This window comes from Sorghum bicolor, chromosome 1 (genome assembly GCF_000003195.3).
Source record: "Sorghum bicolor cultivar BTx623 chromosome 1, Sorghum_bicolor_NCBIv3, whole genome shotgun sequence".
NCBI lineage: Eukaryota > Viridiplantae > Streptophyta > Magnoliopsida > Poales > Poaceae > Sorghum > Sorghum bicolor.
In genome coordinates this window covers 58,241,204-58,256,645 of record NC_012870.2, presented here as the reverse complement: position 1 = coordinate 58,256,645, position 15,442 = coordinate 58,241,204, and the positions used below count along the sequence as shown (strand labels likewise).

The 15,442-nt window shown below is 48.8% G+C and overlaps 1 protein-coding gene across 11 annotated transcripts; it reads right to left on the bottom strand.

Annotated features, from left to right (window-relative positions):
• Positions 5,663–12,667, bottom strand: LOC8058091 (expansin-B3). Of its 11 annotated transcripts, none has more exons than XM_021464077.1 (8): positions 12,208–12,667; positions 10,202–10,645; positions 9,956–10,053; positions 8,033–9,388; positions 7,143–7,483; positions 6,916–7,025; positions 6,606–6,790; positions 5,663–6,283 (listed from the first exon to the last, which is right to left on the bottom strand). In XM_021464077.1, exons 4-8 carry the CDS (start codon positions 8,086–8,088, stop codon positions 5,827–5,829), a joined length of 1,149 nt encoding a protein of 382 aa, XP_021319752.1. In that variant the 5' UTR covers positions 8,089–9,388; positions 9,956–10,053; positions 10,202–10,645; positions 12,208–12,667; the 3' UTR covers positions 5,663–5,826. The 11 variants fall into 11 exon arrangements, 8 of the variants coding, with proteins under 8 accessions (XP_021319752.1, XP_021319755.1, XP_021319760.1 ...); XM_021464080.1 differs by having other exon boundaries at positions 8,033–8,697; XM_021464085.1 differs by having other exon boundaries at positions 8,033–8,398.

The following is a 15,442-nucleotide window of genomic DNA, read 5'->3' as shown; positions in this document are numbered from 1 at the left end:
GAAGCTGATACTATTTTGAAAAATGTTTGGTAAAAATACTCTCCTGGCAATTTTGTTATAGTTTGCATCAAATTCTTGTAAGAGTAGCCGAGAGAAATCACCCGGCTTCTTAGTAGAAAAAATGGCTGACTTCTATGCTCTTTTTTCACGCTAGCCATTTCGACACGCACCGTTTAGCCAGGGATGTAGGTAGAGCAAATACGTGAAGAGTGCCTAATTACTTTACGAGTGTAAGATTTTGTGAAATAAGAGTACGAAATGATGATAACTTATTTTCTTTTGTAAAATTTAGCTAGCTAAACTTTAGTCACTTTAGTAGCTAAAGTTCCAAACACATTGACTAAAAGAAGCTAAAATAGTTTAGTTCCATTAGTCACCCAAGACCAAGAGTAGCTAAAATAATTTTAGCTAGCTAAAATTTAGCGAGGGGAACCAAATGGGGCCTAAATTTTTGTGTGATCTAAGGCCATGTTTGGTTCCCCTTGCTAAATTTTAGTCACTTTTTAGTAGCTAAAGTTCCAAAAACATTGACTAAGAGGAGCTAAAATAGTCACCCAAGAGTAGCTAAAATAATTTTAGCTAGCTAAAAGCAAGGAAATCAATCAGGCCCTAAGTATGTATACCTCCGCTCTTGCAATGGCATCATTGTAGGAGCTGATGCCGGAGTAGGCTTGAGCAAATTGAGTCCGGGCTGACCTGGCCCATGGGCCCTGCCCAAGCCTGATGGGATTTAGTCCGCCCCACGAATCATAGGGTGTGTTTGGTTCCCATCCAGATGTGGTCAAATCTACTCTGGGCCAGATTTTGCATGTTTGGTTCCTTGTTCTGGGTCTGGGGCATGGCCAGGATGGGCCAGCCGTACGACGTTGGCCTGGCCAGCCTTGAAAGGCCAATTCGGCCTTCCCAACTGAGCCAGGCTCTGGCCAGCCTCATGGCTAGTTCTCGTCACCGCTTCCTACCTTCTCTGCCTCGGCACCCGTGAAAGCCCTAGTTTGGTTTTGGATAATTGATGAAACCCTAATACTAACCTCTATACTAAGTGTGTGTAGAGTTAATGAGGTTGGTACATGCCAAGTGATGGAGCAAGTGATGATCATGGTGATGATGGTGACGACCACAAGATGATCAAGTGCTCAACTTTGAAAAGAAGAAAGAGAAAAACAAAACCCTATGGAGATCAAGGCAAAGGTATTGCTTAGGGTTTTGGTTTTGGTGATCAAGACACCATGGAGGGTGTGATCACATTTAGGATAGATAGCCGTACTATAAAGAGGGGAATTCTTTGGCTAAGCGGTTATCAAGTGCCACTAGGTGTCATTGTTCATGCGCATGCATTTAGAACCTAGTGAGCTAACTTAACTCCTTCGAAGAAGATGGTTGTGAAAATGCTAACACACGTGCACAAGTTGGTTTACACTTTGTGGTGTTGGCACACTTTGAGAAGGAGGTGGAGTTTGAAAGGTAGAGAGAGGATGGGTTCCTCTCTCCCTCCCGCCGAGCTTGCGAGGCGGGATTCGGCGCTTTTCGAGAAAATGAAGTGCATGTTTTCTATTGCGCCGGTGGGAAATTTGGAGAAGTCACGGGAGTGTTTCTCGCTGAGAAAACACTCACCGGACGCTGGCTTCTGGAGCACCGGACGCTGCGTCTGAGCGTCCGGTGCAGACAGTGCCTGGCCCAGCTAGGGTAAGGCACCGGACGATAGGCACCGGACGCTGGCTTGAGTGTCCGGTGATTAGCGTCCGGTGTGCGAGCGTTTTGCGACCCTCTCTGCGCGTGGGTCCGGTGAGCACCGGACGCTGAGGGTGCGTCCGGTGGCTTGCGTCCGGTGATCCTGCAAGTTTGCGAAGCTCTCTGCGCATGAGTCCGGTGTGCACCGGACTGTCCGGTGCTCACTTGCTCAGCGTCCGGTGCACTGCAGGTGACCGTTAGATTCTGACACGAGCGTGACACGTGGCTGACGTTGGAGCACCGGACGCTGGTGTTGAGCGTCCGGTGCCCCTTTAAGAGCGTCCGGTGACCCCGCAGTTTGCCCAGTGAAAGAGCCAACGGCTCTATTTGTTTGAGGGGCTATAAATACGTGTTTGGCTGGCTTGGGGCTTATACTCTTGGCATTCTAACATACTTGACATCCTTGTGAGCCTAAGCAAACACCTCCCACTCATCTCCTTCATAGATTATACATCTTTGTGAGATTGGGAGTGATTCCAAGTGCATTTGCTTGAGTGATTGCATCTAGTGGCACTTGGGGATCGTTCTAGCTGCGGTTTTCTTGTTACTCTTGGTGGTTGCCGCCACCTAGACGGCTTGGAGCAGCGGAGGAGGATTGGCACGAGTTGGTGATTGTTCGTGGCCATCTCCCGGTGATTGTGAGGGGTCTTGTACCTTCCCCGGCTGAGAGCCGAAAGGTAACTCTAGTGGATTGCTCGTGTCATTGAGTTACCTCACTTGTGGGTAGGTTCTTGTGGTGTCCTAGTGAGGACGAGGTTCGTGCTACACCTCTTAGCCACCGAACCACCAAGTGTTGGTCGACACAACGGGGACGTAGCGTGCCGGCAAGCACGTGAACCTCGGGAGAAAAATTGTGTGTCTTCATTGTGATTGTTCATTGGATTTCTCCCGGTGATTGGACTTCATATTATTGATTGGTTCATCCCCCCCTACGCGGCGGTATAAAGTTCAAACCATCTCTTTTACATTCCCGCAAACTAGAGTAGCTTACTTACTTGTATAGAAACTTTAGGTAGCTTTCTAGTGTAAGTAGTGACATAGCTTTTGTGTGCCTAGTGATTATATCAACTAGAATTGTTGGATAGGTGGCTTGCAAACACCTCATTAGAGCTAGAGCAAAAAGCTTCGCTTTGTTATTTACTAACCTCTTGCTCTAGTGGGTTTGTAGAATTTTTTTTTTAAATAGGCTATTCACCCCCCCTCTAGCCATATTAGGACCTTTCAACCCGTTCCACTCGCAAATCCAAGGCAGCCGCTGAGGTCGAGGCCGCCGCGAAGGGCGGGCCCGAGGAGGCAGAGGTGAAGAAGGCGGCGTTGGAGGAGGAGGCGAGGCCCATTTCCGTGTGCGGGCGCCTCAGCCGGAGCTCATCCACGTCGGCACCAAGGAGGAGGTGGATGCCTCGTCGCGTCGGAGGACGCCGACGAGTGCGATTGGGGCAGGGAGGGGGCCGCGGTGGTCAAGCCCTCCCCGCGCCGGAGGACGTCGGAGCGGAAGCGCGGCCACTCGCAAATCCATGGCAGCCGCCGAGGTCGAGGCTGCCGCGAAGGACAGGCCCGAGGAGGCGGAGGTGAAGAGGGCGGCGCCGGAGGAGGAGGCGAGGCCCGTTGCCGTGGGCCGGAGCTCGTCCGCGTCGGCACCAAGGAGGAGGTGGATGCCTCGTCGCGTCGGAGGACGTCGGAGTGGAAGCGCTCGTCGAGCCACGATGGCCGCACTGGCGGCGGGAGCCGGTGCCAGAGTATTAGCCAGTCGCCGGGGCGGTGGGCGGATGTCGTCCCCACCGCGGGGAGCTCCGGGACCGACGAGTGAGGCAGCAGCCAGGCAAGATGGTCTCAGTCCCTGACAGGGAGAAGGGTCGCCATTCCGTCTCGGTCCCGGACAGGGAGAAGGGTCACGCGCTGAGCAGTCACCATTCCGTCGCAACCCCATGGCTAAACTCGACGAGAACACGCTTGGTCTAAGAGGGGGTGAGCTCACCAGCACAGAGAAGAGGTAATTGTATGTAGTGCAAATCAGACAACCAAACACATGTAGTTGTTGACCAGGCTTAGTTGATACATGAAACCAAACAAGTCCATTCTGGCTTGGTAAAGACAGGCTTGGGCTAGCCAGGCTTAGTTTTACTAGCCAGGCTTGTAGAGGACACGAACCAAATACACTCATGCTTAATAGGGCTGGACACATATTTCGTTGCCCAGAAAAAATTTCTCGGCCTGATTTCAAGCCAAAATTTTGTTTTTTGCTCGGCGCACACCCAACCCAAGCCAGCCCAAAAAATTAGACCTAACATATCCAATGAAACAATCATAGATGGGAGTTTTTCGGTCCAAAATAATCAGACTTTTTTTCAGGCCGGCCCGAACGACCTTGTCGAACACCCGCTGCTAGCTAAGGGCTGGGCTACACCGGCAGCTTCCCGTAATTTGGTGCGGTCATTGGAAGTGACTGGAGCCGGGACGGTTTGACGCCAGTAATTACGGCAAGAATCCAGTTCTTGCCGCTTGAAGTTATCTAAGCATTTGTATCTGTTTGGCAAAATTTGTTTCTTAAATCTTCTTATTTGCCAACTACTAAAAATAATATAGGGTGAAAAAAATTTCATCTCCAATACTTTGGCAAATTTCGTTTCCAAAATTCCAAAAACCCGCTAATGAAACGAAGAGCTCCGCTAAGTGAACGAAGAGCCCCGCTAAGCATGAAGAAAAAGACCGATGTCAAGCATGAAATCCATACGCATATTTGCGCGCTGGACAGGGAGATATGCCAACTTAGAAAAGATGAGAATTGGGATGCCAAACTATTGGAGAAATTTTTTTCTTATTTTGCTAAAAAAATATGGTTGAGAATTCATTTGTCAAACTGTTAGAGATGATAGGAGTGGTGACTTTGCCGCCTGGCTCTCCTATATAGATAACCTTAGTTATGAGGGAAATTAAAGTGCTTTGGACAGAAAGGGACTTGCGTTGGAGGATTAGCATATGCTTTCCGTTGAACCAACGGACCGCTGATTGGAATTAGCACTGGTGAGATTTTGTCAGTTGCAGGAATTATGATGATGTTCCTTTTAAGGATTGCCAAAATCCACGGGAATGGAGTGCCATCGTAAGAAGAAAAGGCAGCGTGAAAGAAAAACAAACTTCGCTGTGCATTGATAGTGCTCGCATTGTCGCTGCAATCAGTTTACAGTCCAGAGAAACGTTGTCTATGGCCTTGTTTAGTTCACCAAAAAACAAAAAGTTTTCAAGATTCCTCGTCATATCGAATCTTGCGGCACATGCATGAAGCATTAAATATAGACGAAAATAAAAACTAATTACACAGTTTAGCTGTAAGATGAATCTTTTGATCCTAGTTAGTCTATAATTGGATAATATTTGTCACAAACAAACGAAAGTGCTACAATATCGAAATCCGAAATCTTTTCGGAACTGAACAAGGCCTATATATGCTAATCAGTCAGCTCTTGAACCGGTGATTTGTACTAAAACCGCTGCCCTTGTTTTGTCCTCCAAATCTTAATCAGTTCATTCTGATGTCACACACAAGGCATTTTTTCTCTCTCGATTCCTACCCTTGTTAGCAAGTTAGGATCAGGTTCGTGTAGTGCATCCTTGACAAATGCAGACTACTGAATAATAGTAGGAATTTTTTAGGTAAAGGAAACTTTTCTACTTTGGCCTCTGCAAGAGCTTTGCATGCACAACCAATTTTCATTGCAGTTTAGGCTCCAGCCTCTGGCTGATAAACACTCATCACCATAAGCAACAAAGGAATAGGAATAAATAATGGGAGGTATTGGAATCAGAAAATGAATCAAATAAATAATCAAAGGTCTAGGAAAGAATCAAAGGTAACGTATGGACTTGGCGTGATGGGTTCTGATTTTGTCAGGAACTGAGATAATTCACGTATGGCCCTAACCATGCCGCCTGAATCACAAATGAGAAACTTAATATGTCACAAAAAAAGTTGATTTAAGTCGGCTGCATAACCATGCCGCCTGAAACACAAATGAGAAACTTAATATGTCACACAAAATACTGTTAATAATTTACAATCTTAATCGCACTGGTATATGCGTTGTAACTGACTGAGGCACCTCAATGGCTCGGTCCCATGCAGCAATACGATACTAGTACCAAACTAATCAACCACAATGACACAGAATTATTGTGGTGCGATGACACAGAATTATTGTGGTGCGCAGCAGCAGAGAGCCAATTATACTGGACCATGGAACGGTAGTAGGTGTTGGGCGTCCAGTTGGCCGGGATGACTTGGTTAGCCACCAGCGTCTTGCCGGACTCGTTGGTAATGCGCAGGGAGAACGGCGCGGTGAGGCGGTGGTCAGAGTCCAGCCTCCAGATGGATCCCCAGGACTCGCGCATCGGTGTCCACGACCCAGAGTTCGCCTCCATGAGGTCCACCTGCACCACGTCGCCGTCGCCGTCCTCGAACTCGACGAGCACGGCGAAGTAGACGGGGTTGGAGCCCACCTCGACGTGGAAAGTCACCTTCTGCCCGGGGTAGTAGCAGGGCACCCTACAGAGGAGGAAACTATGTGATATGCTTGGATTAGGCAAGAGCTTCAGAACAAGTATTACTAATGTTGTCCACAGGCAGGCACGCACGCAAACGCCAAATTGTAAAGAGGAAGTTTTTATTAATATGGTGCGAACTGAATCTACATGGGGCCCAGTTAAACCGGTCGTTCTCGTTAGACTTCGGTTGAGCAAAGTACAAGGGCTCCACGGCAAGTAAAGTATCTAGCTAGAAGGTCTCCAAATATGATTCTGTTGGTGTGTAGGGCCCCCAGCTGATCTCAGCCGGTCGACTGTGGTGGTTCTATGCAAGGAGCGGTAAAGTGCGTGTTACCCACCTCTTGAACTGGATGTCGATGATGCCAGCGTGGCGGAGCTCGTCGTTGCGGCCGGGCTTGGCCATGGCGCCGAACGCCGTGCCGCTGAGGTCGAAGTGGTACTTGGCCACGGGGTAGTAGTTCATGTCAGTGATGATCACCGTCTCTGGGTTGCCCGAGCAGGCAGGGTGCTGTTGGCATCGTATCTGGGAAAGAAAATAAACGGAATTGCGCAAAAGTCAAAAGTATGCTCGAGCTTTCCGTTTCCATTAAGGCAGGCACCAAATTAAAGGATCTTTGTCTGACCAATCAATCTAGCAAAGTAGAGTACCTGGTAGCAGGAGCCGCAGCCCTTGCCGTCCTTGAACAGGGGCTCGTTGCCGCACGATGTCATTGCCGAGAACGGCGGCAGGTTCACGTTCTTGAATCCACAGGCACCACCTGCATGCAGAACGGCGGCGCACTGTAGTTCAGACGGACTCGGTTCAAAAAAACGCTATGCACTGCAAGCACAATGAGACCATGCATGTATGCACCGGCGTGATCATGTATACGTACCGTTGTCATCAGGGCCGGCACCGGTGGGTGCACCGTACCAGGTGGCCCTGGCAGCCTCCCAGTTGGGATCGGCGGTGAAGTCAGAGACGTTAAAGCTCGCCGGTATCGCGCATGAGCCACACGTTGCAAGGAGCAAGAAGAGAAGTGCACCAAGTGCAAGTGCAACTACTGTGGAGGACAAGGTGGCCATCAGCCCATCATAGTACTTGAGAGGGCAGCTATATGAGCTATTAGAGCTATTAGTAGGCATGCAGGAGAAGTTCTGTGTGTCTCGATGGTCGAGGAAGAGCAACCTTGCACTTGCAGTGGTATTTATCAGTAGCGGGCACAGGATTTTGTAGCTGGGTATTCAAAATGTAAACCAAACCAAAAGGCAAATATTTGACATGTATATATAATGCCACATAGTATATATAAGAAATATATAACACATAATTGACTATGATTTGATATATTCAAGAATTTTGGCATAAACTGAGCATATAACTCCCTCTTGCTCAAACTCATTTTGTGACTGCTTCTTCCCTTTGCAAGAAAGTTCTCAAATCTATAGTACCAGTGTACCACTATTTTCTCTCTTCATACTTGGGACCTAAAATGAAATCAAGAGACTAGACTAAGTAATTTAGGGACAAATTGTTATGCCTAACAAATTGAATATGAAATTCGAAACCTGCCGCGGGCCGGTGCCGTGCAGCCACGGTGCATGTGTTAGAAAATTAGACATTTTAATGTTTGATTTAATCCAGAAAATTACGTATAATACAGTGGTGGCATATATATGCACGTGTGTAATTTTATCACTACTCAGATTAGAGATAAACATTGCAAAAACTACTGCAACTACAGCAGACATACTGAAAATGAAAAACAATCGTTTAAGATTGTACCCCGAGGAGGGACCAGTGCCGAAGGCACCGGCGGCTCCATTCACACTAGTCGACATAGTGTGTTGCTTGAAGTAGTGGACCTCAGTCGATGTAGGTAGATGTTCGCAGTGCAGTCCCACGAACGTCCACCAGGAAGAAGATGAAGTAGTCGTAGTCCCGAACGTCCACCAAGAAGAAGACGATCCCGATCCGCAGGAGTGGAAGAAGAAGATCTCACCGGCGAGCAGTCGCGGAAGACGCTCCCCAAAAACCTAATTACCCGCACACCCGAGCAGGTGTCTCGATGCAGGGCGTCGGGTTCCGGAGGTCTGCTCTATCGATCTCTGTGCGCGAAGAGGTTCGGGATGGAGATGGAGAGCAACGCGACTGGAAGGAAATGAATGAGGAATGACTGATTGTGTCTCGCAGGAAAGGAAAGTGAGGAAGGAAAGGAAAGTGACTCGTGTATGGAATATATAGGCCCCAAGAGGAAACGTCTGAGTTAATGGCAATCAATCATAATTAATTGCCATTAACCAGACAACGGTCAGGTCCACGTCACGTCTCGACCTCGTGTGAGTCACGTCCAGACAAGACACGCTCGCCTCGCCACGGCTCGGCGGCGGCGCGCGTGTGGCACCCTCTTTCCCTTCCTCAACTTCTTCATAGGAGCTATCAAAGGCCACCTATTTAACTTGAGTTAACACATGATCAACAATCAATATGGTACTAAACTGTTTTTATTATAGCATTTATTATGGGCCATTGAATTAATCATCAAATAGAATATGGACCAAAAGCCCATATTATATTCAAAGAAAAATAGCATGCTGCCGGCTGCTGGCGGGCTGCGTGCTTCCGCCTGCAGCGGGCACCGGCTGCTGCGTGCTGCTGCCGGCCTGCCCCTGCCTTAGAGCAGACTGGAGCCCGCCGGCCTTGCGCAATGCTGCAGTGCGCCCGTGCCGTAGCCGCCGCCCGCCGCCTGCCGACCACCAAGGCGCCGCGCCGCCGCCACTCAAAGTTAGGCTAGGCTTCGCCGGACGTCGGTTTGGGGAGAAAACGCGGAGTTGCGTGCAGCTTCCATGACCGTTGGGAGCTGGCATTTGTTGGGCCTGCGGGTGAGAATATGGGCTGCTGGGCGTCGTTGGGTCTTCAGGCGGCGAAGGAAAACGAGTAGAAAGATGTTATTTTGGGCTGATTTGCTTCAACATGCAAGTGGGCCGGTCTGCGGGTGAGAATATGGGCTGCTGCCGTATCTTGTCGCAAGCATAATTTGCAGGCATTGCGGGTGTCCGCTTGCTGCAAGCCTGCTGGCCCCAACAGCCCACTAGGCCCAATGGCTAAACCTGCAAGGCCTAGCTAGACCCACAAGATTTCCTTTAAAAAAAAGAGAGCGATGGCACCAAATTAATACCAAATTAATGAACTGCTTTACACACGTATAAATGTGCAGGAATAAGTGTAAAATGACTATATTATTACATCCGGAAGCCAAAATACATAAATTACTCAGAAAGAATAAGTACAGAATATGGCATAATTTGTGTTGAACATAAATTAAATTACTCTTTCAGCTGTCAATGAGAATCTGAAACAGTTCTCAAATATTTCTTTCAACGTTGTTCGGTGGTTCTTATAGGCTTCTTAGATGTTTTCCTTAATTGTTGTCCTAGATACAGTTTCTGCAAGTGGATTTAAGCTAGCTGAATAGCTACGAAATCCTTCATACTCAACAAAAGAGAAAGGCAGCTCATGTAGTACAATCAAACGAACAAGCTCACATCGAGTCAGTTTAGGATCAAATCTCCAATTAGTGAGAATAGCTGACTCAGTTGAGACTGACTACAACTTTTCAACTAAATCATGCATCTTAAGTCTTGGTTCATAAGTTTCTAAATGCCTACGCATATGGCTAGTCCCTGAAGTACGGGCAGCAGCAAATACCTCGTAACAGTGTTTACATCGGCCTTGTATGACTTTACCATCCTGATAGATGGGATCCATGTCCTTCCAAATAGCAGATCTCAACTTTCTCGGTTTACCTATCATTATTAAACACATGTAATGTTTAAGAGGATAAAATCCATGAGAAGATATCTCTGAGGAGTGCAATTTTGATACTTATTAGCAGCAGCAATATAGCATGATGAACTATCTAGTCTAGAAAAAAAAGTTGAGGTCCATAATTACTGTGGTCATGAGATCCTGAATGAGCAGCTCCACTCTGTGGGCTGCGTGCTGGCGATGTCCGTGGGCTGCGTGCCGACGATGTCCATGGGTTGCGTGGCGATGACCTCCACGGGCTGCGTGACGGTGACCTCCACGGGCTGCGTGACTGCGACCTCCATGGGCTACATGATGGTGACCTCCTCGGGCTGGGTGACCTCTGCAGGCTGCGTGACGGTGATCTCTGCAGGCCAAGTGATGGTGACCTTGGCCGCACAACCAATGGAGACACTAGTAGTCTCATCATTGGGACCTCGTCACCATAGGAGAGTTCACCTTTCTTGCCATTGGAGGCTTGAAGCGCCTGGTTGCAGAAGACTTCTGTTGATTTACCATTGGCCTTTTGCGCTTTATTCCGAAAGAGGCGATTAAAGGGGAGGTCACCGTTGGCACATTTGACATGCTGGGCTGCACGAGGGAAAAATTAATATACACTATAATTAATTAAATATAGTAGTCATGCTCTATAGCAACAAGTGTTAAAGGGACAATAATCTCTCATGTTGAAGGGATAACAAGTGCTACAGGAATAATCAACGAAGTTGGTATGTGGTGGAGTGCCACCAGATCAGCACACAGCCCGCCGGTTAATACTGGTGTGATGATGACTGAAACTCTGAATTGTATAGTTTTGTCCCATAATTCAGGCAGTAAAAACCTTGTCCTCCAGCCTTTCATTTACTTATGCTGGGATCCACAACATAAGGTGATATTTTAGACATGCGTTTAAAATGATAAGTGCGCTTGAATGAAAATAACCATGCTAAGATGATATATGATTCAATTCTGGAATGTTCTATCAGGCGACTGTGCTCTTATAAATATACCATAACCAAGTAGCGAGCATGCAGCTAGTAATATGACAGTGCCTGTCTCAGGCAGAAGTAAATGTTCTTTTTTAAAGTGAAATACTATTCTAGCTGCATAAGTCCTATCTGTGTACGCTGCAACCATAATATGATGAAATACATGGAGCTCTCCTTCATTTATTTACTGAAAAGAGAATACTATGCAACAAAGATATTATGGTGCTTTTCAATTTTTACCGGTGGTCGGTAAGAAGCTAGTGACAAATCCCAACATGTATGCAAGCCTAATCGGCCTAATCTGGGCACTGATCAGCTTTAGGTACGAACATGAGTTTATGAACTGAGTTTACGCTGTTAATTTGGGATGCAGAAAGTCATCTTGTGCTACGGCATAACATAAGAATACTTTCAGATGGAGGGCTAGGGATGGCAATGTTCAGCTTAGGTGCGAATTTGTTGCAGACTACAAGTAACATATATGCAGATAAATTTAGGCCTTCTTACAGTACAGCCAACTCGACCTAACATGTGCCGGATTGGATTGCAGATAGCCTCACCGGCTCACGCAGGCAGCAGTTCAAGTGCCATGTGGTCTACTGTAAGAAGAAGGTTACTTGCTCCCTTGATGAGCCTCTTTTCATGCTCTGTGCAGTGCACACTAGATTGTTTTGTAGTGCTAGATTGCTAGTGCCATTGGAAAACAAAAACACATACAGAAATGTAGCAACTTATATCATTTTGAACAAACAAATAGTCAACTATTGGAGTTGCACCTGAGATGTTTACTTGTTAAATCTGTACAGGTCTCTACTCTAGTTTGCAGTTGCTGTCTCAATTCAAAATACGGGGTTTTCCTCCGAGTAAAACTGAATTAGCCTCACATATATTTGCTTAAGTCAACCAGAGCTAAAGGACAACACAATCAACCATTATGTTGACGACTGACCAAGATGCACTATGTCAGCTACGTACGGATCTTGTATAGACAATGCCAGATCCAAGTGACAACACCCTTCAGGATAAGTGCCTATCGCCAGAATCAAACTCCGACCACTACTGAGAAATCGACAAGTGAGAGGCACAGTTTTGTACCAAGGTCATCGCACTAATCACTCCGGGCCAAATCCTCGCCATTCGATGAGACAATGCGCAATGGCATACCTGCTGTGGCGTTTGGTCGTCGGCGTCTGCGTCCTGGAGTAGGGTAGCGTGGACCTCGGGGCCGGCAATGACGGGAGGCGGTGGCCACGCCAGATCTGGGGAGCTCAGCTATGGACATGGGTGCATCGCCGGTCTTCGGCTTGTTGGCGACGGGGACCTCGGAGGCCGGAACAGGGTGCGGCAGCCCCTTCCCCTTCCTCTTGGCGACAGGAGCCTCAGCGACCGAAGCATGGTCCGCGCGGGCCCTTTCCCTTCCTCTTCTTGTCATTGGAGGAGGGCGGTAGCTTCTTCTTGGCCGGTGTGATGGCGGAGGCATCGCCAAGTTTCTCCGGCACTGGCATCGGCACCACAGCGGGCACCTCTGCCATGGACACAGGAGCAGCAGCCATTGCGGAGAGCAGCGAACGCAGCAGGATGTGCCGGCGGAGGGTCACACACTCGGATACCTAGGGCAAGTGGTCTTAGCCGGCCTTAGCAGGATTTTGCAGGCTCGACGAGTGGCCCGCACACACTAGCAGTCTGGACTGCCCCATCCCGCAAAAAAAAAAGTTGGCCTGCAGTTGTCCAGCGGGCTTATTTTGCGGGGCGGGCCAAGTGGGCTTGAAGGTAACCCTGCGCCGCTTGCATGGTGAGATTTGTTGTATAGGTGTTCAAGTTTGCTGCATTTTGGGCTTCCATGACCGTTGGCAGCCAGCGCTATTATTTTCGCTATCCGTGTGGAGTCTATTGTTTAATTCCACCTAAAAATTAAAATTTTTTCAAAATTTCTCGTCACATCGAATATTAAATATAGATAAGAACAAAAGCTAATTGCACAGTTTGTTTGTAAATCGCAAGATGAATCTTTTTTATTTAAGTTTAGTTACTCTATGATTGAACAATGTTTATCAAATAAAAACAAAAGTGTTACATTCAAAAAAAAAATCACGTAGGAACAAGGCCCTAGTCTCCCGCACGTGGTTTTCGATCTTGTAGTCGTCCTTCTCCATGCCATTTGCCCGGGATGGGAGAACGTGATGTTGCCTCCTTTTTCTTCATGCCCGAGTCCTCGTCGACATATATGCCTGGCGTCCGTCGTCGACCGTCGTCCTTTGCTTCTCAGCTCATCTGATCGTATCGGCGTGCTGAGTTGGTGATGGCTCGCCAAACGGAAGCAAGTGGCACACGAAGCGCAGCAGCACCCGGCAAACGTGAGTTTGACCCAGAACGTGCGCCGCCAGATTGTCGCGGAGAGCCGCTGGTTGTCCGCAGGCCCGGCGTTGCTCACGTGTAGCGTGGGCATCGGTTGGCGTCGCGTGCCACGGCACGCAGGGAGGGGCGACCTGTGCCTCGCTTCCACAAGCTACCGGGCCGCTCGCGACCGCGAGACGTCAGACTACGAGAGGCGCTGGAAGCCTCATCTCGGCCCAACAACGGGTCCCGGGTGCGTGTGCGTGTGCGAGTGCGAGGGCGAGGGCCGACGATCTCGCGGGCCCCGGGAATCCAGTGCGACGCCTCGAGCCCTCGGCCGACGTGACCTTTCCACCACCGGTTCTCTCGACAGCCCGGGCCCGGCGGCGGTTGCCTTCTCCTTGTCCCTCGCGGTGGCCCGCCCCTCACATGCAGAGCCGTCGACGTCCGGCAGTCCGGCTCCGCTGATCCGCTCTCGCGCACATGCGCCTGCGGCAGCTATCGGGGGCGTCAGTTACGTCGTCTCGTTCCGGAATCCGGAGATAAACAACTGTTCGGAGGAGAACAAAAGGAGCCGATAATTGAGACCAAGGTAGGGCTCTCGTTTTCTCATGCATCTTGTCTCTCTAATTATGTACTGCTACTATGGCCTGTTTGGCATGGCTTCTTCAGTGGCTTCAGGAGCCGTTTGAAGCCATTTTGTACCAAATAAAGTAAAATTGAATGACTCCACCAATAAAGACTCTAAAAATGTGCTCTCGCAGAGCTTTAAGGTGTGAAGGAGCCAACAATAGTGGTTTCTCTCGGCTTTACCTCATCCTACGCGGCTTTCTGTGAGAGCACATTTTAAGAAAAAAAAACTTTTTTGCTAAACAATTTACCAAAATGGCTTCAGCTCCACCGATAGAGCTGTTTATGGAGCTAAAGCCCCAAAAAACAGCTTCACTAATAAAGTTGAGCCATGCCAAATGGGCCGTACTTATTAGCCTTGGATCCAAACAACATAACTGGGCTAATCACTAGTCAGTTAATCACTAGTCCTAGTTCATTCAAACATGACCTTAGTCTATTACCTCTGTCTCTTGCTCAAAAATGACAATTTAGCTTGTTGTTGGGTACCATAAAATAGGATACCCAAATTAAGAGGATAAAAAGCGGCAAAAAAGAGTAAGAGGAATGCCCGATCCCTCTGGCCTCGGGCGTAGACTCCGTCTCGCCGACCCCCTTTGGCCTCGGGCGCAGACCCCGTCTCGCCCGACCCCTCAGGCCTCGAGCACGGACTCCGTCTCGCCCGAGCTCCGCGTCTCGGGCGCAATCCCCGTCTTGACCAAAGCACAAGCCTCGAGCGCAATCAGCGTCTCACCTGAGCCTCGGCCTCGGAACCAGACTTCCAGCACACGATGGCCATACCCTCGATGTGACGCACGCCATGCCCCCACGCTACAGCAGGGCATGTCGGCTACTATTTCAACAACTCCTGTCACTGTGGAGCCTTCCTTCTTTCACTATGAGGTATTGTCTGTAAAAGTGAGGTATGGGGAAGATTAATCCCTACCATTGTGACCATGCTTTGCCTGTTACTATTTTACTATTGCAGGACATGCTGCAGTGCCTCCGACCCGACCTCCACGACTCAAATAGGGCTCGGCGACCCTCCACTAGAATGACCACGCCGTCAGCCATAACCCAAGGACGAGGTGGCCAATCTCCATAGGGTCTGCACTGTCACTTCAACACACACCAGAGATAATTCACAGTCTTGCACATGTAAAAACCCTGCCACCCCTTGCGGCTATAAAATGGGAGGCAGGGCACCCATCACAAACACAGACAGACCACAAGCAACACTCCTCATCATCACACTCAAGCGTGCACTCAACTCCACTTACTTCCTGTCGAGGGTATCAATGAGGGGTACCCTCAACGATGCGCGTAACAAGACTATCCGTACGCAGGATGAGGCCCTCGACTCGAAGCTCTGGTCATGCGCATACGCAGCCTTCGACGTCCACAACCTCGAAGACGGAAATAGCGTCGAGCGAATCGATCAGGGGTCGAGCGCTAG

What these genes read in the sequence shown, in the direction of transcription:
- LOC8058091 (XM_021464077.1), bottom strand. Translation starts at nt 8,088, where the DNA reads ATGTCGACTAGTGTGAATGGAGCCGCCGGTGCCTTCGGCACTGGTCCC. An exon ending in GCTGCGGCTCCTGCTACCAG is followed by an intron (nt 6,791 to 6,915) that starts GTACTCTACTTT and finishes TTTCTTTCCCAG; the next exon opens with ATACGATGCCAACAGCACCC. An exon ending in ATCGACATCCAGTTCAAGAG is followed by an intron (nt 6,284 to 6,605) that starts GTGGGTAACACG and finishes CATATCACATAG; the next exon opens with TTTCCTCCTCTGTAGGGTGC.